At 42.9% G+C, this 23,114-nt stretch overlaps 1 protein-coding gene across 1 annotated transcript; it reads right to left on the reverse strand.

Moving 5' to 3' along the window:
* Window positions 1-1,230: 1,230 nt before the first annotated feature.
* LHFPL2 (LHFPL tetraspan subfamily member 2) lies at window positions 1,231-22,512 on the reverse strand. Its single transcript, XM_056848667.1, has 2 exons — window positions 22,013-22,512; window positions 1,231-1,899 (listed from the first exon to the last, which is right to left on the reverse strand). The coding sequence occupies exons 1-2, from the start codon at window positions 22,440-22,442 to the stop codon at window positions 1,643-1,645; spliced, it is 687 nt and encodes a 228-aa protein (XP_056704645.1). The 5' UTR covers window positions 22,443-22,512; the 3' UTR covers window positions 1,231-1,642.
* Window positions 22,513-23,114: the final 602 nt, after the last annotated feature.

Consider the following 23,114-nt stretch of genomic DNA (forward strand, 5'->3'; position numbering starts at 1 on the left):
CAGTACTTCACACTAGTAAGAATATTTGCTTTGCCTACTACTACAGGTAGATCAACTACACAATGTGCTATGGGACCAACAAAATTTAGCTTTGATTCTGGCTGCTACAATTGCCTGTACTTCTTTGTAGTAGCTCTGTGCCTCAGGTATATTTACTGGGCAATATATTGCTTACTGTCCCTGCTGAAATGAAATCTAGTTACCGTATTTTCTGGCGTACAAGACGACTGGGCGTATAAGACGACCCCACATTTTTACAGTTAAAATATAGAGTTTGGGATTGTCCCGAGTCCGCGGCCTGGGGCCGGCCCTCGGGACTGCGCCCCAGGTCCTCCTGGGGCGGCTCAATCCCCGGGGAAACAACACCACTTACCGGGGCGGGAGAAAGAGGGGGCGAGGGCGGCTGGACGAGCTGGCAGCGCGCCGGGAGGCGGGGCTGGCGGGAGGAACAGGAGGAGGCCGGGGGCTGACCTCCCGGCATGGAAGAGTGTGTGCCGACCTGGAGCGGCGGGACGTGGCTCTCGGGGAGTCGGCGAGGGGAGAAGGGAGCGGGGAAGAAGAGGGGGATGGGGGCGAGAGTAAGGGCCCTCGAGAAGGGCGAGGGGAGGACTGAGCCGACGGCCCATGGAGGGCGGGGCTAAAGGAGGGTTTGGAGGGGAGGGAAGCCCATAAAGACAGAAGCTGAAGCGGAGGCCGGGGAGGAAAGGGGGCATGTTGGGTGTGCTAGGCGGCAGCCAAAACACCCTGTGCCGGGAGAAGAGAGTGGCCACCCCAGCCCCGGCCAGCCGGCCAGCCAGCCGCATGCCTGCCTTGCGCTGCCGCTGGAGCACAGCCGAGCACTTCCCTCCGTGCACCCCGGTGCACCTGGCTCCGACTCCGAGCTGGGCAGTGAGCGCCCTCGCCGGGCTCGCCTCCCCTCCCTCCTCTGCCGGACATGGACAGAGCGGAGGCGGCTCCCCAGGCAGATTCTCCAGTCCGGCTCGGAATTCAGCATCCGGCGTATAAGACGACACCCGGCGTATAAGACGACCCCCGACTTTTGAGAAGATTTTCCTGGGTTAAAAAGTAGTCTTATACGCCAGAAAATACAGTAGTATCCCTCCCCCCCCCCCAATAGCTTGAATTTGGATAATGCTTGCTTCTTCAGCACAACAGCTTTAACATGTTTTATACAACATGACGTGCTGTGCTTTAAAAAAAAATTTATCCTAAAAAAACTGCTATGGAGAATGTTACCACTGACCAGGTGACTAAAGACCTAAACCCTTGAAATCAAAGCCTGGTTTAAGGCATCTTGTTCTGTGCATACTTGACAGTGCTGGCATTTCCAACAAAATACTTCTCAGGATTCCTTCATGTTGCTGAATGTCAATAAGACTGGATAATTTCTGCATCTGTCAGGCACTTGGTTCATATAAATGTGAAGCCAACATGAGTTTTGTATCATCCTGCCAATGCAGCCAGGTACCAGAATTCCCGTAGCATCATTTTCTTCTTAATCTGCCCATAGTCCTCAGTGACCATCAAGTGACAGCATAGTGCCTGGTCTTCAGGAAGCTCGTGTCTCCATCACTCAGAGGAGTCCATTTGCTAAGCCACTTGAAACCAATACGCCTGAGAGATTGAAGGTTTCCTTGGGTCGTTAAAGAAGACAAATAAGGCTTTTCCCCTCTTCAATTTCCTCTTGTACTTTGTCGCTGGAGGTGGCAATTTCAGCTTGGGCAGAGAAAACCGCACAGATGAAGGTCAGGACTGTGCCACCTATAGCGGTGTAGAAAGCCCAGCCCAAGGAACAATCACCAAGTTTATAAGCAGAAGCATAAGATCCACAATAGCTTATTGCCTTCTGGCAACCCCAGCCAGCAGGGTACAAGATCAAGCCTAGGATAAGGAAGAGACCTGCCAAGATGAAGAAACAGTAGTTAGAACAAAAGTGCAATAAGCTTTAAGGAAACTAAACGTTTTACAGAAAGAACCATATCAAAGTCCAAAAAGAGACATTTCAATGATCAAGAAGGGGCATGACCAGATGGCAGAGATCTACCCCCAAGGCTTTGTTTATAGTTCTACTGCTGCACTGGCATCCTGGACAAGGTCAAGGATTTTAGCAGAGGAAAGAATGAATATTGTGAATACTCTGAAGGATAACGTCAGCAGGATTTCTCGAGACTTGGAATGTAGGCAGAGATAGGGTTTCAAAAGCTGAATCCTATACTATGGAGATGGAAAAACAGCAGAATTACTTGTCTTCTTGGATAAGGATTCTCTGGCCCGCCTGACTTTTAAAGTCCTGCCCATAATGAAGTGAAATACACAATGCTGGATTCCCCATGAACCTTCACTGTGAGGTGACATTAGAAAATAATTTCATTGTAGGGACAGGGTTAGCTGAACTCACCTTTGATTGTACTGTATAAAAGTAACCACAAAAGTAAAAGTAGCCACACTGAAACTTGGGCCTACTTTCAGCATGAAATATATTACTATTATCCTCCCTGAAGTCTAAAATGTCCACTAAGTTTTAAGTCACAGCCACTATGTGCTTATTTCTCAGCAAATTTTCAGGGCATGAACAGATGTAAAAGCTAGTTCCTGTCTCATTCAGAACAATTTAGATTTTACATGCTCCAGTACCTTACAGTTTCTTAATTGCTAGGATAGAAAGGCCAGCCAGCTGAGGAAAAGAAACCCATAGGATGACGAAATATCGATGATTCTCTTACAGGGTTGCTCTCATTTAAAACAGGCACATGGAAACCAAACGTCTCGCTGACTGTTTTAAAACAACACACTAACCACTAAGCCACAAGGCTGTCAAGAAGAATGATCAGTTTCTTCAATGATCATTATATACAAGTACCAGTCTTCTGACCAAAGAGAAGTCAGTAGTTTGTTATTCCAGGCCTAGGTGAAACCCTTGTATCCCAGTCAATGATCACTGAACAATGACTTGTTCTTTCTTTAAATAATCTTTCTTTAAAATTACTCTAGTTATCCTTGAACATATTAAATAAACAATAATCACAATTACACAGAAAACACTAGACTGTGTAAGTGAATTCTAAATAAAAAGAATACATGTCGTCCCTTCTGCCTAGCCTGCACTTAAAAATGAAAAGCAATTTCTAAAATTCTTACCAAGCCTGTTCAGAAAAGACAAGACAGTCTTGCTGCAATCCAGATTTGAGAGACTTGGGGGGAGGGGCTTAGCGAGTGGCTGTCTTATATAATTACATAAGCTTCACGTGACTTTAGTAAACCATCAAATTTGTTTTTCTCTCTGAAAGTGTCATGTTAGACACCTGTGAGCATTCAAGATAATAATTATTGCAAACTCTTTTCCATTTGTTCTAGGATTTATTCTGAGCATAAAGCCCTCGATTCATATGTTATTCTTCTGAAGCTAGAACAATGAAAAAAATGAATGTTAGCAGATTTATACAAAAAAATCTGAAAGCAAACTCTTGGGCCTACGGTGTCAAAATATCCTGAACAATGGTTTAAAGTTAAAATCTGCAACACTTCAAAAAAAATTCTGAGACACACATTTATCAGACATTTCTTTTAAAAAGAAAAGCCAACCTAGATTATTGGTAACTGTAGTTATCCAACAGGTTGCTAAAATCCATATGTGAGGTAAAGCCCAGTTTTACCTCAGGGATTTTTTTTAATGCTACTCATTAACGAACAATGAGAGGATGTGTTTTGTGCTTTTCAGAATAAGAGTATAAAGTATTGCTCAGTCTTGGGTAGACCAGGATAAACCAGACTAAACACCAGAAATTCCTTAGTTATTGTGATCTAGCAAAATTCGTCTGATTATGTGAAAAACTGTTTCTACAACTGCACACAAAAAAGTTTGAAAACTAAAATTTTATTCCCCAATTAGATTTTAAGTAGCATTCACCTATCAACCAAGGAAACTATAAACATCTACCAAAACTGTGTAGCTTCTTCAATAAGAAAGTACTTTGTTTAAGGCTTGGAAAGAAAGATGTGACCTCTACGGGTACATCAAACATATCTGTTTGATTTCAGTTAAGTCGTCAGGAGGACTTCTCCCAAAGAACTTCAGGAACTGTAGTTCAGTGAGGATGCAGAGAATTATCTGGAGGCTAGGGAGAATAGTTCATGGCTCTGGAACAGCAATTTGCTGAATTTTTTAGGGGCAATGAAACTTCTGCAGAACCACAGGCAACTTTCCTGTTCTTCCCTTGTTATCCTAGCCATTCATATTTGAATGTAGCAGAGTCCAGGCTCGCCTGATCTCGTCAGATCTCAGAAGCTAAGCAGAGGCAACCCTGGCAAGTATTTGGATGGGAGACCTCAAAGAAATACCAGGGTCATGACGCGGAAGCAGGCAATGGCAAACCACCTCTGTACGCCTCTTGCCTTGAAAACCCAACCAGGTGTCGCCATAAATTAGATGTGATTTGATGGGGGGGGGGGGAGTCCACGTGGTTACTCAAAGACAGCTGAGATAATTTCCCTCTAAAAGACTGCATTGTAAAAGCTGAGAGAGCTCTCTGCTGGTAAGCACAGGCCTCAATAAGGTGCAAACTCCAAGGGCTTCTAACAACAGGCACTGCCTCACCCAAAGACCCAGTTCCTTGGTTCTGCTATTGGCTGACTGCTTGGATGGATGGTTGGCCCAGAGCTGCAGGAGCATCCCTAGGCTTATCTTGGTCATATTTCAGATAATGTGCTGGAATGTTTTTAATATTATCATTAATATTCTTAATGTGCTAAAATATTCCTAGTCAAGTGTGTCTTGGAAGGATGGCTTTGTATTGGTAACCCACTAGTGAGGGTTAAGGAATGATACCAATGTAGATTCTTTATAAAGAAAAGGGCACCCCCATGCCATCTCCATGACAGATGTGGGGGGTGTAACTGTCTGTTCTTTTTGGGGGCTAACATATGCTTTGGAGGGGTGATCTTTTTTTAAAAAGTAATAAACTCTTGAACCAAATTTAAACCCTGCAACTATATTTGAGCTTAAATTAAATATTATCAAATCCAATAATGAGCCCCCAGTATTATGGACTATTTATTTATGGGCAAAAGGTTTCCCCTAGTCACTTTAACAGAAGGAACAGCTTTTATATTGAATGTACATTGAGTAATGTTTGGAAAGTCCTTTCCTACTACTGAAAAAGGAAACTGCCCTTAGCTGTATAAAATCCTTTCTCTTTAGCTTGGACATAATGTTCACCAAGGCTAGGATTGTTGATTGTTAAATGGCAACTGATTACATGGCTCTAAAATGTTTAATCTAGGAACAGCTTGATTCTTTATCTTATCTCATACAGCCAACAAGTAGGATTCAGTATTGTACTTCGACCAGGGTCCAAAAACCAGCTAAGTCAGGAAACTCGCAAGCCAGTCTTGGTCAAGTCACTCTCAACCTCTTTACCAGGATAATTGTGATCGCAAAGCTGGACAACGCCTCACAAGCCACCTGAACACCTTGGACAACGGGTGAAATCCAAGTGTAGCATGTGCTACAACTGTATGCACTTGACATAGGATCAGGTTGCAACAAATACAACACTTCCCATGCTATTCCCATGCTATTATTTCACAGTCATACAAATTACTTGTGGGCACGTCACCGCTTGAAAGTTTGTAGCCTGCTGCTATTCTTCCCTCCAGGAAGGGTCAATTTCCAGACTTGATTGTCATTACTGGGATTCATATCCATTCACAAGCACTGGCCCCATCAGCAAGTATCAGGGGGAACGGCAAAAACAATCCCTTTCTTCCTCAGTCCACCACCTTAGAAATGTGACTATGAATTGCATTTGGAAAGCCCCCTTTACTGGAAAAGGACAAAGAAGATTTCAAATACTTGTCTCTTACTGATAAACATGATCCCGATAATAAATCCTGGAGTATTTTTTTTCTTTCAAGTCCAAGAGTTTTAAAACAAACGATGCTTTTAAAAAAGCAGCAAGGGGGGGGGGGGAAGTAGCCCATCCATTATTTTGTCAAAATGAACTGAAATGCATCAATGACATTGGTAACTGCATTTTTAATCTCTGGGCTTTAGTATAAGTTTTTTTTATTTCCCAAGATGCAACATTAGCAATCTGAGGTTGTTTTGCAATGTAATCATCTCGGCATCTGCGAGTTAATCTGCCTGTTCATGTTTAGACTAAACCAACCTAATCCTCCAATTTCTGAATGTAGCTTCAGTTATCAATACTTCTACATTTAATCTGTGTTGTACAGATTTATTCGATCATTCAAACATTAAAACATTTTACTGGACAACAATATGTTGTACAATTTCATGACAGCATTGTCGAAACAATTTGGCATGTCTCCAAATGCCCATTTTGCCCACAAATGTAGTAACTATTACTGATAAATAATTCCTTCAGTCATATCTAACTGTCTAGCTAGATTCTCCTGTAGTTTTCACTGAATTAACTGGCTCACTCAGATCCACCAGGAAACTTCACATACTATCTGTTAAGTTAAAATGATGATTCTGGTCTTCTTTCCCCCAACTACTTCTGGGAGCCATAGCTGTATATGCGACAGAAAAAAGCCTTCACTGTCATTCTGAAGGCAGCAAGAGCTGAAGTCATGGCTGGGTAACTAATCGTGATGTGCCTTGTATTTGGGATTTGAACTCTAAATGCAAATCACATCACAAGAGCCTATCTGGATTGCACCAGTAGTCCATCTTGTCCAGTATACTGTTTGCAGAGGTTTCTGGGGAACGCTTACAGATAGAGCGTGAAGACAACCATTTTCCCTTGTTATCTGCATCTGATTCTCCGAGAGGTACTGTGGTTCCATTTCTGCCATAATGGTTAATAGCCACTTAATATAAGTCAGGCCACTGGTGTTGAAAGCCAAGAACTCAATTAACAAAGTTTGCACTCAAATTCATCAACACGCCAAAGACCTGAGTGGAGAGTGCACGTACCTTGTCTTTGATCAATGTCAGAGTAGCAGCAGCTTTCCACTGACATAAAGCAGATCCCCTGGCCTGCTCAGAAAAACAATCCCTTTGGAGAACCGTTACCCAGCTGTTTATTTGGATAAGCTGAAGCATGCTATTTAGTTCTGAGAGTCTCCTGTACAGCTGCTGTTCTGACACATTAAACAGCAGAGTACGTTGGAAAAGCCACTCTCCAATTGCAAATCCAAAACCTATTGTCCCATTTCCCAACAAAACCAAAGAGCGTTTGCCTGTCCTGTCAAAAATTCCACTGGATAAAACAGAAATTAGTAAAAATGTGGTTAATGCAGGAGATGTACAAGATTCTGTAGTGTTATTTAAACAAAGGAAGAAGACAGAAAATACAAACAGCGTCTAACATCAAGAAGCCTTGTGCTGTTACTGATTTAAGGTATAGTGGCATTTAAAGGTTTTAAAGGTAAACTTAGTCAGCTGTGCAAGGACCAGTTACTGACCCATGGGGTGACATCACATCACGGAGTTTACTAGGCAGACTAGATTTACCATGGTTTACCATTGCCTTCCCCAGTCGTCTAAACTTTACCCCTGCAAGCTGGGTACTAATTTTACCGACCTCGGAAGGATGGAAGGCTGAATCAACCTTGAACCAGCTACCTGAAACTGATTTCTGTCAGGATCCAACTCAGGTTGTGAGCAGAGCTTTGACTGCAGTTTACCACTCCGACAGCAGCAAATTTAAGCAATAATAGATACGGTTTGGTAAAAAAACAAAACAAAAACACAAAATTTTTGTTAAAGCTTGACACTTTTTTTGGGTTCCTTATTCTGTTTTCATGTACCATCATTTTTTTAAAAATATAATGGATAGGGGCCTCAAAAACTCACAGTGACCCATATTACTTTTTTTTTTGCCGTCAAGTCACATCTGATTTATGGTGACCTCTGGTAGGGTTTTCTAGGCAAGAAACACTCAAGAGGTGGTTTGCCATTGCCTCCACATCACAACCCTGGTATTCCTTGGTGGTCTCCCATCCAAATACTTGCCAGGGTCGACCCTGCTTAGCTTCTGAGATCTGATGAGAGCAGGCTAGCCTGGGCTTTTCAGGTCAGGGCCCCAGATTACCAGAAGAACATTTAAGACAATTCAGCTAAAATTAAGCACTACTGAATCCCACTAATTTAAATGGCAGAGAATTAAACTACTGCTAGTCATCCCATTGAAAGAAGTTGGGGAGGGGCTGTAGCTCAGTGACACAGTATCTGCTTGGCATGCAGAAGATCTATTTCATTCCCTAACGATCTCCAGTTTAAAAGATCAGATGAAAGACCTCTGCCTGAGATCCTGGTCAGCTGCTGCCAGTCTGAGTAGACAATACGGACCTTGATGGACCAATGGCAGCTGCATATGTCCATATGCATGACTCTTACTGAATCACGTCATGGTCCTCCCACCATTTTTGCAATAACCACTAAGTTAGGACTTAAAAGGCTAGGTTAAGGCTTAGCTGCATGTGTGATAAATGTACTCGTAGAAATTCCAATTTGACACAGAAAAAAGATCTGGAAGAAATTAGGTATACTCTGCAAATCCTTCTCCAAATGCTGAACTGATTGGAAATCTTCAGTAACTTTAGTTTTCTTGATGTTTCTGCCTCAAAGACTGGCAAGAACAAGAAATGCTGTAGGACCTGAAACTAAAAGACACAAGGCTTGGTTGGCAACATCAGGGGTTTTCCAAGCTCTTTGGTGACTGAGTTATATTTTTTGCAGCATTTATATTGAACTGATGTATTTTACCAACCCACAATGCCCAAATTTATTATGAGTCAAGGACAGCTAAAATCATAAGACTGAGCTAAAAATGAACTGAAGTGGTTGGGCTGTTATTTTTGTCTTCTAGTTTCTGTTCTTTAAGGGTTTCCTTTAACCATATGCCAGGAAAGTATCTTAAGAACTACCTGTGTCATCCATATTACATCAAGAGCTGAATACAAAGCATTAAAAGGTAAAGATCCCCTGTGCAAGCACCAGGTCATTCCTGACCCATAGGGTGATGTCACATCCTGACATTTACTAGGCAGACTTTGTTTTAGGGGGTGGTTTGCCAGTGCCTTCCCCAGTCATCTTCCCTTTACCCCCAGCAAGCTGGGTACTCATGTTACCAACCTCAGTTAGGATGGAAGGCTGAGTCAACCTTGAGCCGGCTACCTGAAACCAACTTCCGTTGGGATCGAACTCAGGTCGTGAGCAGAACTTGGACTGCAGTACTGCAGCTTACCACTTTGCGCCACGGGGCTCCTAAGCATTACAAAGCATTACAAACTCTTTATCGTAAGAATTATTACATACTCTACACCAGTAACTTTCAAACTGTATTATCAGATTTATTAATACAGCAAAGCCATTAAAATATTCGTATTCAAACTGTATTAAGAGGGGGGTAAATGAGAAGATAGCAATGGTGGACAACTTTGCTGAAACACAGTAAAGTCTCTCAATTTCAGTCTCTCACTACAGTAATTTAACATCAAATTGTAGTGGTGGAAAGCGCCGCCAAGATGCAGCTAATTTACGGTTACCCCATACTGCTTTCAAGGCAAGAGATGAACAGAGGTGGCTTGCCATTGCCTGCCTCTGTGCAGCAAACCTGAAATTCCTTGGTGGTCTTCCACCCAAGTACAAACCAGGACTGACCCTGCTTAGCTTGCAAGACCAGATGAGACTGGGCTAGCCTGGGCCATCAAGGTCAGGGCAACACCAAATTACTACTGGTCAAATGAAGAAAAAGAAGAAGAGTTGGTTTTTATATGCCGACTTTCTCTACCACTTAAGGAAGAATCAAACTGGCTTACAGTCACCTTCCCTTCCCCTCCCCACAACAGACACCCTGTGAGGTAGGTAGGGCTGAGAGAGCTCTAAGAGACCTGTGACTAGCCCAAGGTCACCCAGCTGGATTCATGTGGAGGAGTGGGGAAACCAACCCGGTTCAGGAGATTAGTGTCCGCTGCTCATGTGGAGTGGGGAATCAAACCCAGTTCTCCATATTAGAGTCTACCGTTCCAAACCACCGCTGTTAACCACCACACCACGCTGGCTCTCCATATACCAAGTTTAATCATTTGTTTATTTATCTTAATACTGCTCACATTGACCAGCTATGGCATGGGGGAATCCTTCCCAACACCAGCCACCTGCGAACCCAGAATCTTCTGCATGCAAAGCATGTGTTCTACTACTAAGTCGCAGCTCTTTCTGTGTTAGTAATTAATTCTTAGACAGCCTCAAATTCATGACCTGGCAGGTGGCATATAAGATTTAACCTGTGCATCATTTGTATGCAAATCCTACCTCAACCGAGCCATGTTTCCCAGTTGTTCCCTCTAGTAGTAATGAACACACCATTGCACACAATGACCATATCACATTTTCAAGATAAAAATTAGTCCGTGTTAGGACGTGATTAATCTTATGATGTTATTTTCAGACTGCTCTTAAAAGTTCCTTTAGGATCAGAGTCTGATGGCAAAAATATGCCACTTTCAAGAGACTCCCATCAATTGCTTGAATGCATTTATTTGGGAAATAGTTATGGAATATTTTAAGCCCTCCTTAAAGAATAAGAATTTATAGTAATCTTGTTTGTCACTTCACAAATTATTGATGCTGTAGTTCAAAGTTTACTTATCTGGAAAGAAATCCCATTGGAATCAGAGGCATTTTTGTGTGAGTAAATATGATTAGGTCCATGCTGTGGTCCCAGTATAGAAGTGAAGGAAAGTTGAAAAGGCATTTCACAACCTCTGATGCAATTTCCTTTTATATGTTTGACTCTTGGGCATGCTGTCCTCTTGACTAATTGTACATGAGTTTAGTCTTGCTCAGTCTAAAGATGAAAAAAAAACACACATCACTGTCAGACTGACTAAGAGGTTATACTGGTCAGTCTTCCTGAAAGGATTACTTTCGTAAGACCTGTTGACTGGCACTGCATTGTACAGTGTTCTTGTAAAACTGTTTCAGAACTGGCCTTGGGGGAACATTCCAATCCACCATGCAAAATATTCCTCCATTGTCATTCTAGGGCACAACCTTACCCCCAGCTGTCTCTGCAACATTGGTAAGAAAAATATGAAAGGGATGTAGGCTTCGAAGACATTATTTATAGTCAAGCTTCAGTCTAAAAAGGTAAAGGTCCCCTGTGCAAGTCCCCTGACGCATGGGGTGATGTCACATCCCAACATTTCCTAGGCAGAGCCCCATGGCCCAGAGTGGTAAGCTGCAGTACTGCAGTCCAAGCTCTGCTCACGACCTGAGTTCAATCCCGATGGAAGTTGGTTTCAGGTAGCCGGCTCAAGGTTGACTCAGCCTTACATCCTTCTGAGGTCGGTAAAATGAGTACCCAGCTTGCTAGGGGTAAAGGGAAGATGACTGGGGAAGGCACTGGCAAACCACTCCATAGTCTGCCTCGTAAACGTGGGGATGTGACATCACCCCATGGGTCAGGAATGACTCAGTGCTTGCATAGGGGACCTTTACCTTTTACCTCAGTCTTAACCCCCTTCTATGCTACATGAAAAGGGAACATTGAGGGAATGTAAGCAGCAAAACCATCTCACAGCGGCTTCTATAGTGAAAGTGGACTTGGGAAGAGATAATGGCCCTAGGAAAAGCACAAGGACTGAATGACAGTAAGGTAAAGCAAAAGAAGAATCAACCTCACCGCCTGTTCTCAGCAGTTTGACAGCTTTCGTTAATATACTGTACTTTTATCTCCTCCTCTGTGTAAGGCTCACAGCTTATGCCACCTATGTTACATTTCCTACAAGACCCTTTTGGTACACTATTATTCATCAACTAGGGAAATGATGCATGCCTGGAACCTCTGCGATCTCAGTAGGAAGTTCTACGTTGCCTTTTTCTCCCATTGAAAGGCAGGAGAACTGGTTGCGTAAACAGCCACAATCAAGTTAGAATACTTAAATGAGTTATTGCCTGCACTACTTGGAATTAGTTCTGTTTGCGTCCATGTTTGTTTAGTGGCAGATCACTGAGGTGGTAGGATTGTCTGTGCCAGTCGGCTGGTGGAGGATCACATTTGAGAATGTTTCCTGATTTTAAAACTCTTCTGAAAATAGACAATCAGCCTAGTAAGGGGAGGGTGGAGTGGCCTTGTGGTGCTGGCTTTCCGTCTGCATGGAGCATTTTATGCAGAATTCTCTATCTGCTACCTGAAGTGGTGCGGTCTGTTCTACCACCTAAGGGCTTTGTCAAGTTATTCTATTCCATTAGTAATGGCTTATACTCTCATTTTCCTCTATATGGTATTTTCCTGCACTCTAAACGTGCAGCAGGCGAGTCCATAACGAGCTGTACTACTGGAACGCAGCCACCGAAACACAAGAACTCACGTACCGCAACATTCAGCATTCTAACGTGCTTGAGACTGTGTCAGGATTTCCACTATAAAACACACAGAGGTCTCCTAGAAATGTAGAAGGCAGGTTAAAACATTTAGGCAGAAAACTTAGCCCAATCGGTGCTTAAAATAGGAATTTAAAAATACGATGACTACAGTTTCATTATAACCGTGGAAACAATTTTTGTGGATGTGGTGGAGCCTTCCAGAGTTTTCCAGTGGGGTGGGGGGACAAGATTGCAGCCATGGCTGTAAGAAGTCTGAAAGAGTCAACAGTTGAGGGAAGGACGAGAGAACAAGGGAAGAATGGAGACAAATGCAGCTCCGTAAACCACTTTAGCAGTGCAATCCTATGCAGAGTTACTCCAGTCTAAGCCCACTGAAACGAATGGGCTTAGACAGGAGTAACTCTCCTTAGCATTGCACTGAAAACCTGGTTCATGTTGGGGATGGAGATTAAATATGCAATCCTAAACAGAGTTATACCCTTCTTAGTCTTCAGCCTGCACTGTAGGTCAAAGGGCAAGTACAGAGCACTGCTGTGGGGAGGGCTTTCAAGCTACACAGAGAGGAGGAACCACACATATCTTCAGAGAATTAGTTCCAGACAGCAAAGAATGAAAAAGAAGAAGAGTTGGTTTTTATATGCTGACTTTCTCTACCACTTAAGGAAGAATCAAACCAGCTTATAATCACCCTTCATGTGGAGAAGTGGAGAAACCAACCTGGTTCACCAGATTAGCGTCCGCCGCTCATGTGGAGGAGAGGGGAATCAAACCCAGTTTTCCAGATCAGAGTCCACCGCTCCAAGCCACCGCTCTTAACCACTACACCACGCTTGTGGAGTTGTGACAGTCAGCAAGACACCTTTGGGCTGCTGAGGACAGCAGGGCAGGAGAAGTGGAGATCACAGGCAGGAGTGTAACAAGAAAGGGATTGAAAGATAAGGTGTGATAATGTCATAGAGAGCTTTCAAGGTAAAGACAAGGAATCACTCTAGATACAGAAGGGGATGTGATGCCCAAGAAGAGATTGGAAGAGTATTACATGGCCACGGTACATCTCCACAAATGGAAGGCATTTCCACCAACGTAATGAGCCTTAATTCCTCTTGCTGCAGCCCAAAATGCTACTGGAACTGAGTGTCTGCAACAGAAAAGGGAACTCACCAGAAACTGTGCCCCCCCTCCATATTGGAAACTTACTGTGGGATCCAAGTCACAGTGTAAGAAGTCATGAATGAGGTGAATGCCTTTGGAGAGGTGAGAGATTGCTACATCGTCAGTGGCAAGATTTGTTTCAGTCCTTATATCCCTCAAACACTAGATATATGCTGCTCAAGATCAATAGATTAAGGAGCTTCTAAGGGATAAAGGAAAGAGGTGAAAGATTGAGGTGTGATAGAGGAAGGCCGGAGTGAAAGAGGATGTGGTAGTCAGGGAGAAACATAAACCCAGATGAATGTTTAATCCTTTCCCTAGATTTAACAGCCACTAGTTATCCATCAACCACTTCTCACTTTAAAAAGGGGAAATGAAATTTAATTTTTCCTTGACACTATAAAGAGAAAAGTCGCCACATCTCTCACACAATTGACCAATCTGTTTGATAGATTGGGTTGTTACTGTGCTGTACAGGGAGAAGCAACACAGCTTGGTAATAGATTATCTATAGGGAGCAAAAGAGAGGATGAAGTCAAGCATAAAGCCAAGCTTGCATGTATTGTCAACTAATTGGCCTTGGAGGTGAGTAGTCAGTCCAGAGTCCCAGGCCAAAGGAAGAGGCTTGGGGGTGGGGGGAGGCAGGAGGCAGCTGGAGCAGTGAGCTTATCAAAGTGAATGTTGAATGAAGAGGCGCAAGGGAATCCAAGAAAGAAGGCACTTGAAGCCTTGAAGGAGGTTGAAAGGGGGCCAGGGAATCTTCTATAGCAAGATGGAGAGGCAAGGGGGCAGTAGAGGCACATGGGATTGCTCTCAATATGAGAAAGAAATATTCTAAAGAAGGATCTATGTACATTTCAAATGGTGCCCTGGCACAAAAGCAGGATTCAAAAGACACAGTAAAATTATACTTAAATCTCACCAGAAAGCCAGCATGGTGTAGTGGTTAAGAGTGGGGGTTTAAAGCGGTGGACTCTGATTTGAAGAACTGGGTTTGATCCCCCTCTCCTCCACATGAGCGGTGGATGCTAATCTGGTGAACTGGATTTGTTTCCCCACTCCTACACATAAAGCCAGCTGGGTGACCTTGGGCTAGCCACAGCTCTCTCAGCCCCACCTACCTCACAGGGTGTCTGTTGTGAGGAGGGAAAGGGAAGGTGATTGTAAGCCGGTTTAATTCTTCCTTAAATGGTAGAGAAAGTCGGCATATAAAAACCAACTCTTCTTCTTAAATCTCACCAGTTTTACAAACTGTTGTGACCTGTTCTCTTTCAAAGGTTATGAGCAAGATAACATTTGAAAAGCTAGGATGGGAGTATAAAATTAAAAAGGTATAAAACAAAATACAATGTATTAAAATAGTTCTCTATTGCCAGCCTCTGGCTCCCTAATGCTAGCCTGGACATTTTTTAATTGTAAAATGCTTATGCTCAAATTGTTGTGAGCCTCCAGAAGAAGAGAGGTCTAATTATGGAATCAAATGACAGAGCCTCTCTGTTTGTCCTGGTCTATTTGAGAAGCCTGGAACTTGCTTGTTAGGCCTTGATTTTGCCAGACACAAAAATATATACTACAGATATGCGTGATCACACTGGGGGAGGCAACTCCCATGCAGCTGTGTGTGGGGGAATAACTGCTAACTGAAGGGAGAAAAATAATGCTGGACAGATAAATATATCTTTTTAATGTCTGAATGGGCACATTTACAATCAAAGGTGCGGCCTCATTTTCTACCATTCACTTCTACAAACTCATGTAAGGTATGAAACTTTTGGGATCTCAAAAGCATGAAGACCAAAATACAGTTCACTGACTGAATCTCCCACCTTGTTTGCATGTGTATATACATTTGATCAGAGCAAAAGTGCTGGAGAATGAGCATTTAACCCCCATGCCATTTTTCCCATTCTGAACTACCCCTCCCCACAGTGGCTATTAGGAAAATGTTCTTATAACCCGCCCCAATCTTACACTTCATTCAGGGAGGGGGTGTTACAGTGGGATAACAGCAAGGAGAAAGAGCTAAGTACCTCTTCGTAATTCCACTGCTTCAATCACAGTCTGACATACATCAACATGCAATTCCGCTTCTCGAGAAACAAAAAAGTTGGAAGATGCAATTGAGGATTTCCCATGTAATGTATGATTTTACTGTTATCGAAGCATTGGCAAGTAGTCTTTGGGACATAGGGCGAAAACGCACGGTCGCTTGAGCCTCCTTAATTCCCTGTTTCAGCCAGGATTCAGCCAGGATCGAACGCATGTGTTTCGCCAAACGTGCATTCGATCCTGGCTAAATCCTGGCTGAAACAGGGAATAAAGGAGGCTCAAGTGACCGTGCGTTTTCGCCCATAGTTGTGTTAGCAATGCTAGCACAAAGATGTCAAATCTCCCCCTGCAAGTCTTTCACAGAATGCAAACTCCCACCCCCGATTCATTTCCTTAAATGGGCATGGTAATGGAAAGCGCAGTGAAGTCACAACTGACTTATGGTGACCCCAGAGGGTTTGCAAGGCAAGAGACGTTCAGAGGTGGTTTGCCATTGCCTTCCTCTGGATAATGACCCTAGTATTCCTAGGTGCTCTCCCATCCAAGTACTAATCAGGGCCAACTCTGGTTAGTACTGAGATCTGATGAATCGGGCTAGCCTGGCCCATCAAGGTCAGGGATTATAGTGCATATCAAACATTAAGTGATGGCTTGGATCCAACGATGTCCAAGTGGAAATATAAACAGATTTAGCACAGTACTGTTGTGCAAGATCTTGTGCAACACCTGGTGCTTTCCTCCCTATATATTATAATGCACAACGAACTGGTTGTACAACATCTTGCGCAAGTGGAAAACACAACTGGGAATACAGTCGGTTTGACTTAGTGCAAGTAGTTACCACGGTTGTCTTCTTGCATTTTGGCTTGCACAAGAGCTCTATCGCAAGCAGAAATTTTATGCTGGATCCAGCCCAATAACTGGGGACACTAAAGACTATTATGATATAAACAGTTGGACTGCTGATATTTACTGGCTGAAAATAAGAAGCTATTATTACCATCTAGCCCCTCTGAATTAATTCCCCATTCGTATTTTAAGAACAAAATTGCTTACACCCAGGTCTTCCAAGTGATTCACAGCCTTCTTAAAAATAGCTTTTACACTTCCCAGTGATGCTCAAACAACAGCCTGTCCAGTCTCTTTTCTTTGTTAAGAAGCAATTACTGATCTAATTATATGGATCCGCTGCTCTCTGGACTCTTTGAAGATGATAACTTGCTCTTTTCTGAATAGTCTGGTTTCTAAATGTTTACAAAATGTTGCTTCCCCACAAAGGAACAGTAAACAGCAGGGGACAGCAAAACTCTGAGATTTCAAGAAGAACTTTTGAATCAAAAGGTAGATTATCTAGGATTGTTCTGATTATTATTTGCAGAAAGACTAAACTCTTTGGCCCAATTTGTGAGTTGCCCCTAAGTGACCTGTTAGTCCTATGCACTCCTGCTGGGAGTATAGACTCAAAAGAAGATATGCAGCATTCATTCTTGCCTTAGGTAATGCCCAGGTCACAGCCTAAGGAACTGGAGAAAATGTAAACAATTGGTACAGCTTTTTCTTCTTCGCCATGACGAATTTCAGGAACAGATTAAAATACACACACAAATCAAGATTATAAATATATCAAGAAGGTCTTTCTTCTTTAGTTGCAATCAGCAATGAAAGACAATCAGATCTGACAAGTGTACCATTTTCCAAGCGCCCATTAAAAAAAGACCCCAGCATTAGAGTGTAAATTATTTGCAGTTCATAGAAATAGCATCAAAAAAGCAAAATTTATCAGCAAATTTTGGGATTTCAGACTAACTGCAAAGCAATATTTTTTTATAGTTCTGACTGCTCACAGCCACACTGACAGACTACATGAACAATCTGCTAAAATGGTTTGCAAGATCTGAAACGGAAACCTGTGCATCAGAGCCCAGGAGAACACGGGAAACAACCCAGATGTAGTCAGTCATCTTACCTTACAGACAGTCAGTGAACCCAATAAATTGTCATCTCAAGCTTACTAATTTTCTACCCATAACATAGCTTGTGTACAGAGCTAAATTTTTGAAATTCTAGAAAACGGGTGCTACTTAGGTACTCCCCCCCCTTTTTGTCATCAAGTTGCAGCCAACTCATAGCTACCCCATAGGGTTTTCAAGGCAGGAGACAAACAGTGGTGGTTTGTCATTGCCAGGCTCTGTGTAGCAACACAAGATTTCCTTGGTGGTGTCCCATCCAAGTACTAGCCAGGGCTGATCCGGCTTAGTTCCTAGGATGGGGCTAGCCTGGGCCATGCAGGACTGGGCACATAGGTACACTAGTGGTAGCATAATTTCAGAACTATGCTTTTAAAACTTGACTGGGTGGATCAGGGCCCACAAGTGGATCTTGTCTTAATCAAAAGTTGGATGCACCAGTGCCATCTCTTTCTTCTCTTTAGTGCTGAGAATTTTTTTACAAAGACGAAAAAGGCAAGACAGAGAAGGAAGGAAATGAGAGCCAGACAGCCAAAAAAAATTAGAAATGGATCTTATTTTGCAAGTTAAGATGAAAGGTGGGTCCCAAAAAGGCTGCTGCCTGAAACAAACAGCATGTGGTACAGTATAAACTTCCTTTAACAGGCACAAGTATATCTGCACAGCACAGCAGAGTGCAAAAACAAAAAGGAGTCCTGCAACATCTTAAAGACTAACAATGCCATACTGAGTAAAGAAATACCCTTCTAAGGCCACTGAACTCCGTGGAATTAAGATGGTATAACTCTGCTTTGGATAGATCTGTCAGCCTTTAACATGCCACAAAACTCCCTTTTATTTTTGCTGCAACACACTAATGCAGCTACTCCATTGTACACATGAACACATGAAGCTGCCTTATACTGAATCAGATCCTTGGTCCATCAAAGTCAGTATTGTCTACTCAAACCGGCAGCAGTTCTCCAGGGTCTTTCACATCACCTACTTGCCTAGTCCCTGGAGATGCTGGGGATTGAACCTGGGACCTTCTGCATGCCAAGCAGATGCCCTACCACTGAGCCATGGCACCTTCCCTAATTGTAATAAGTAGACTGCAAATTCCCTAATATTTCACTCTTTCCCAGCCAGTTTTCTATGTCTTTTAACTGTGTCATTAGGAACAGTATATGTTTCCTTCATCTATTTAACATAAGTGGCTGTGTGCCCTCCTTTTGTGCTGACTGATCACACACCAGGGAGAACCAATAGAGCAGGGGCCTCTAACCTTTCTGCGCCTATGGGCATCTTTAGATTCTGACACGGCATGGTGGACGCAGCCACAAAATGGCTGGACAAAAGAGCTGCCACGGGAGGTGTAGCCAGCTATGAAATGGCTGCTGCAGCTTACCTTCTGTCACACAGTGAAGTTCCTTGTGCTGTGATAGCAGCTGCTGCCAAAGCAACGTTTTTAAAAATCTGCACAGCCAATCCAATGGCCAACCAGAAGCCTTGCTAGGCGAAATCCCCATGTGGCCCTGCCCACTTTCAAAAACTTGGCAGGCACCAGGAAATGTGTCAGCGGGTGCTGTGGTGCCTATGGGCACCATGTTGAGAACTGCTGCAATAGAGTAACGCCCAGGTTTTTTGCATGAAGTTTTTTATTCAGTGTTCCTCTGTCCATGGCCTTAAACAATCACAGAACATGTGCCCTTCCTTTCCCACTGATGTATGTGGAACAGCAGCAAATTCTTTTACATTAGGGAAGACTCAAACCATTTGTCTCTTGAGTTGGAAGCGGCTCACTAGGATGAAGTTCTAAGAAAAACACATGTTGAGTTAATTTACAGCTCTTTTGAGACTTGAGAAAAGGTTTTTCTTTGGGAGTAATACAAAAGGAGGAATGTCACTGGCTAGGAAAACAATGTCTTCCAGAACCCCAGGAAGTTGTAGGTGGGGAGAGAAAGATCTCTCTGGGTAGTTATTTACCTTCTTTAAATGATGCTATTAAGAAGACTTCTCATCAAAAATGAACAGATCTTGTTTCCTGTCCAACAAATCCCACTTTTCAGTCAGGGTGGTCTACCCAGAGTTTCATAGAACCAAGAGGATTCCAATACTTCTTTAGAAGGGATTTTTCCCACCAGTCTTAACAACTACTCAGTTAGCATTCAGTGGATGACTTATGCAAGACTGCTCTCCCCAAAGGTTTTAGTGTTATTTATTTGTTAATTTTACTTCATTTATACCCCCTTTCCCCAACAGGGACTCAAAGCTGCTTATATCATTCTCCATTTTAATCCACACAAAAACCTTGTGTAGGCTAGGCTGTATGTCTAGATGTATGCAACTGGCCCAAGTTCACCCAGGAAGCTTCCATGGCAGAGTAGATGATTGTCTCCTGTTTGCTTATACTAGCTGCAGCTGGACTTGCCCAGTAATGCAGGTGTGTATTGATGGCAGGTACTTGAAAGATGATATTCCCTATGGTGCACCAAGGCACAGCACCTCAGAAACCTCAAAAACATTCTCCAAAACACAGGGGAGGGGGAGATTCTCCCACTCATGCATGGGCTCTCTGGCCAGCTGATGGCTTTCCTAATCTAACGAGGCCAAGCCTGGTAGTACTGCTGGAAGCAAGAACTGCAGCTAGGGTTGCCAGGTCCCTCTTTGCCACGGCGGGAAGTTTTATGGTGGAGTCTGAGGAGGGCGAGTTTGGAGAGGGGAGGGACTTCAATGCCATAGAGTCCAATGGCCAAAGCGGCCAATTTCTCCAGATGAACTGATCTCTATCGGCTGGAGATCAATTGTAATAGCAGGAGATATCCAGCTAGTACCTGGAGGTTGGCAACCCTAACTGCAGCATCAGCAACCACCACAGTTAAATATAGCAACAGTAGGGGAGGGGGATAAGAGAGAAGGAAGAAGAGGAGCCAATGAGAGGAGGAGGAAGAACAAGAAATGAAAACTCCAACAAAAAAAAGTTGCATCTCGCTACTACTTTGGCCTGCTTATAATAACTAAACCAATTCTACAGCAAGTTGAATTGTTACCCCCTGTGTTTTTGGAGTAGACTGTTATTGCTTACCAGTTTTATAAGAAACATAGAACCATTCAGTTTTCTGGGCCTGTTGTTGTAATATTCAGTACTATATTGACCTTTAGTGACCTGCATATCGTTGGGCCCACCGTTTTCATCAAAACACACTCCTGGACCCACCTGCAAGTTCACATAATATACAGGAGTTCTCTCTTGAGGTCCTCACTCTTTGTGGCAGGTGTTGTTGTCTGTTTTGGTGATTCTGTGGAACAGCCTGTTTCAGAAAGTATGGGTTTGTTTCTCTCCTAGAGTTTGAGGAATTATGCAAAGCCTACCATTTTTCTAAGACATTTGCTAGTTGGAAGAATAAACCAGACTAGTCCAAGTCTAGAAAGACTGATTTTATGCTGCTGTTTCATCATGTGGTTTTCTAATATTGACTTGGTGCAGCACATTGTTTTTTATGGTGTATTTGGGGTTCTTAACCATCATCAGAAAATGCGGAGAGGCGGGACCCAAACGTTTTAAATTAATGCTAATTAAACAGTTCTGCAGCAATGGCTATAAGATCCAATGAATGTTAAGAGTGATGGCATTTTTTGTTGTTGTTATTTCACAGGTGATGTTGTCCCCAGGCCTTCCTTATAGAAGTACTATGCATGTACAACCTTTGGTCTTCCAGCAGTTTCTATTAGTACACGCACAACCCAAAATGATGTAATCTTTGCATGGTCGTTTACTATTTTCTTAGTGTCGTTTTCTTATCTTTCTTTACAGAACACTTTGTCAGGTTCCACTTTGAAAGTTAAATCTGATAGCCCTGTAACATTTCGACAAAGGAATATCTGAAGATAATTCATTTGTTCATCTAAAATTAACTCCTTCAGCTACCAAAAATGGAGATACATTATTCTTCCAATGAATCTGAACAACTTTGTTATAGTACTTCAAGTGAACAGAGAAACCAATCATATTCTGCCCTCTGACAGTTATTGAGAATTTATGGTAGCTGCAAAGGAGACCACATCCCTAGATAAAGACAAATATTATCATCTCCAATACAATGTAAAAATTATTAAAGCAATGAGAGAGAGGGATGGTGTGTTAGCACTAAGAGATTGTAAGCTCATTTTAGTGTGCTATCTTTTCCAAACAGAAACACAATAGGATATTGGTCAGACCAAGGTCAACCGATATTGTGCTTTATGACATACTAAGTCATAACATGAGCTTATCAAAAGAAGCCTGCTGGAGACTAACAGTGCCGTACTAAAAAGTGTTACCCCCTTCAAAGTCAACTGAAGTCAACGGGCTTAGAAAACTCTGTTCAGGATAGCACTGTAAACTACTGACAAGCCTAACTTTCAAAAGAGAATGTGAGGAAAATCTAGAAAAGAGAATGCTCTCTCGTCCACATAACACTTAGACTATCAAAGGAGTCTCAGTTTTGTGCTCCATTACACCTACCTGCAATCCCTTGTAGCAGCCCACAGACATTAAAAATACTTTTCTTCATAATACTCTGTACACACATGGTGAAGACGGATACAAATGCGACAGCACAGAGTATCAAGATCCCCAGGGCTAGGAAAATAGCAGTAGCCTGCCAGAAGCCACTGGCAATCTCGCTGAAGTTCTCCGCATAGGGGCCACACTGTGTGTCTCGCCTGGAATATGGCACGTGCTGGATTCTGGTGCAACGTTCATAGATCCCCAGGGTTGGACGATACGGTTCCAGTGACTCTCCCGTCCCATTGTCTCTGTTGTGAGAGCTCCCAAGTTTTGCCTTGCCAACCAACCAATCAGCACTCATGAAGGCTATGAGCTCTGCAAAAGCTACAACAATACTCAGAAGTGTCCATAGCATTGAGCGGCAAGTGACAATGACATGACACATATTGCTGTCCAGTATTTGTGCCCAGTGCAGCTCAGAGCCTGAAATCCAAAGTAAAAAGGAAGTGTAAAAAAAAAAAACAGATTAAAAAGATCTTTGAAAAATCCTGAATCTGCTCTTCATCCGCAGAAAAAGGGATGGTGCGTTCTCAACAGAAGTTAGCCAGGCAATGTTTCCCAGTCATTTGTTCTCCAAACGTACTCTTTCTCTTTCTCTTCTTTGCTTGCAGAGCACTAAAGTATGCATGTCTGTGTTAATATTCATACTGGCACATGACGTTACAATGGTGTGTGGGAGGCTACTGAGGACAGCCTACTGATTTGACATCACATACCTAAGAGAGAGAAAAGAAGAAGGGTAAGGAGGAATGTTACCAGGGAAAGAGAGAGAAAAAGAACACTTAATTCTACCCCCACAGTTTCTGAGAACAATCCAAGGGTTTTTTTTTTCCGAGCCAGGATCTAAATCAACATCTAATAGTTCTAACATGAGCTTGTCAGATGCAGTCAGCTGGAGATTTTCCAGGACTTTAAACCTCAGTAGGGTTATTAATCCCCTGCAGCGGTGCTGTACTTACAGTTATCAGTTCTACACCATCCGACTTAGTGCTTGTTTGTCAAAAGCTTTACAAGTTTCACAGAAACTCTTAGCCACACCCACCCATTCAAACTTCTG

The sequence above is a fragment of the Euleptes europaea genome, chromosome 4, assembly GCF_029931775.1.
Source record: "Euleptes europaea isolate rEulEur1 chromosome 4, rEulEur1.hap1, whole genome shotgun sequence".
In the NCBI taxonomy this organism is placed as follows: Eukaryota; Metazoa; Chordata; class Lepidosauria; order Squamata; family Sphaerodactylidae; genus Euleptes; species Euleptes europaea.

Coding starts and splice junctions, on each gene's coding strand:
- LHFPL2 (XM_056848667.1), bottom strand. CDS start 22,442: ATGTGTCATGTCATTGTCACTTGCCGCTCAATGCTATGGACACTTCTG. Junction 1,900..22,012: donor GCTGCTACAAGGGATTGCAG/GTAGGTGTAATG, acceptor TCATCTTGGCAG/GTCTCTTCCTTATCCTAGGC.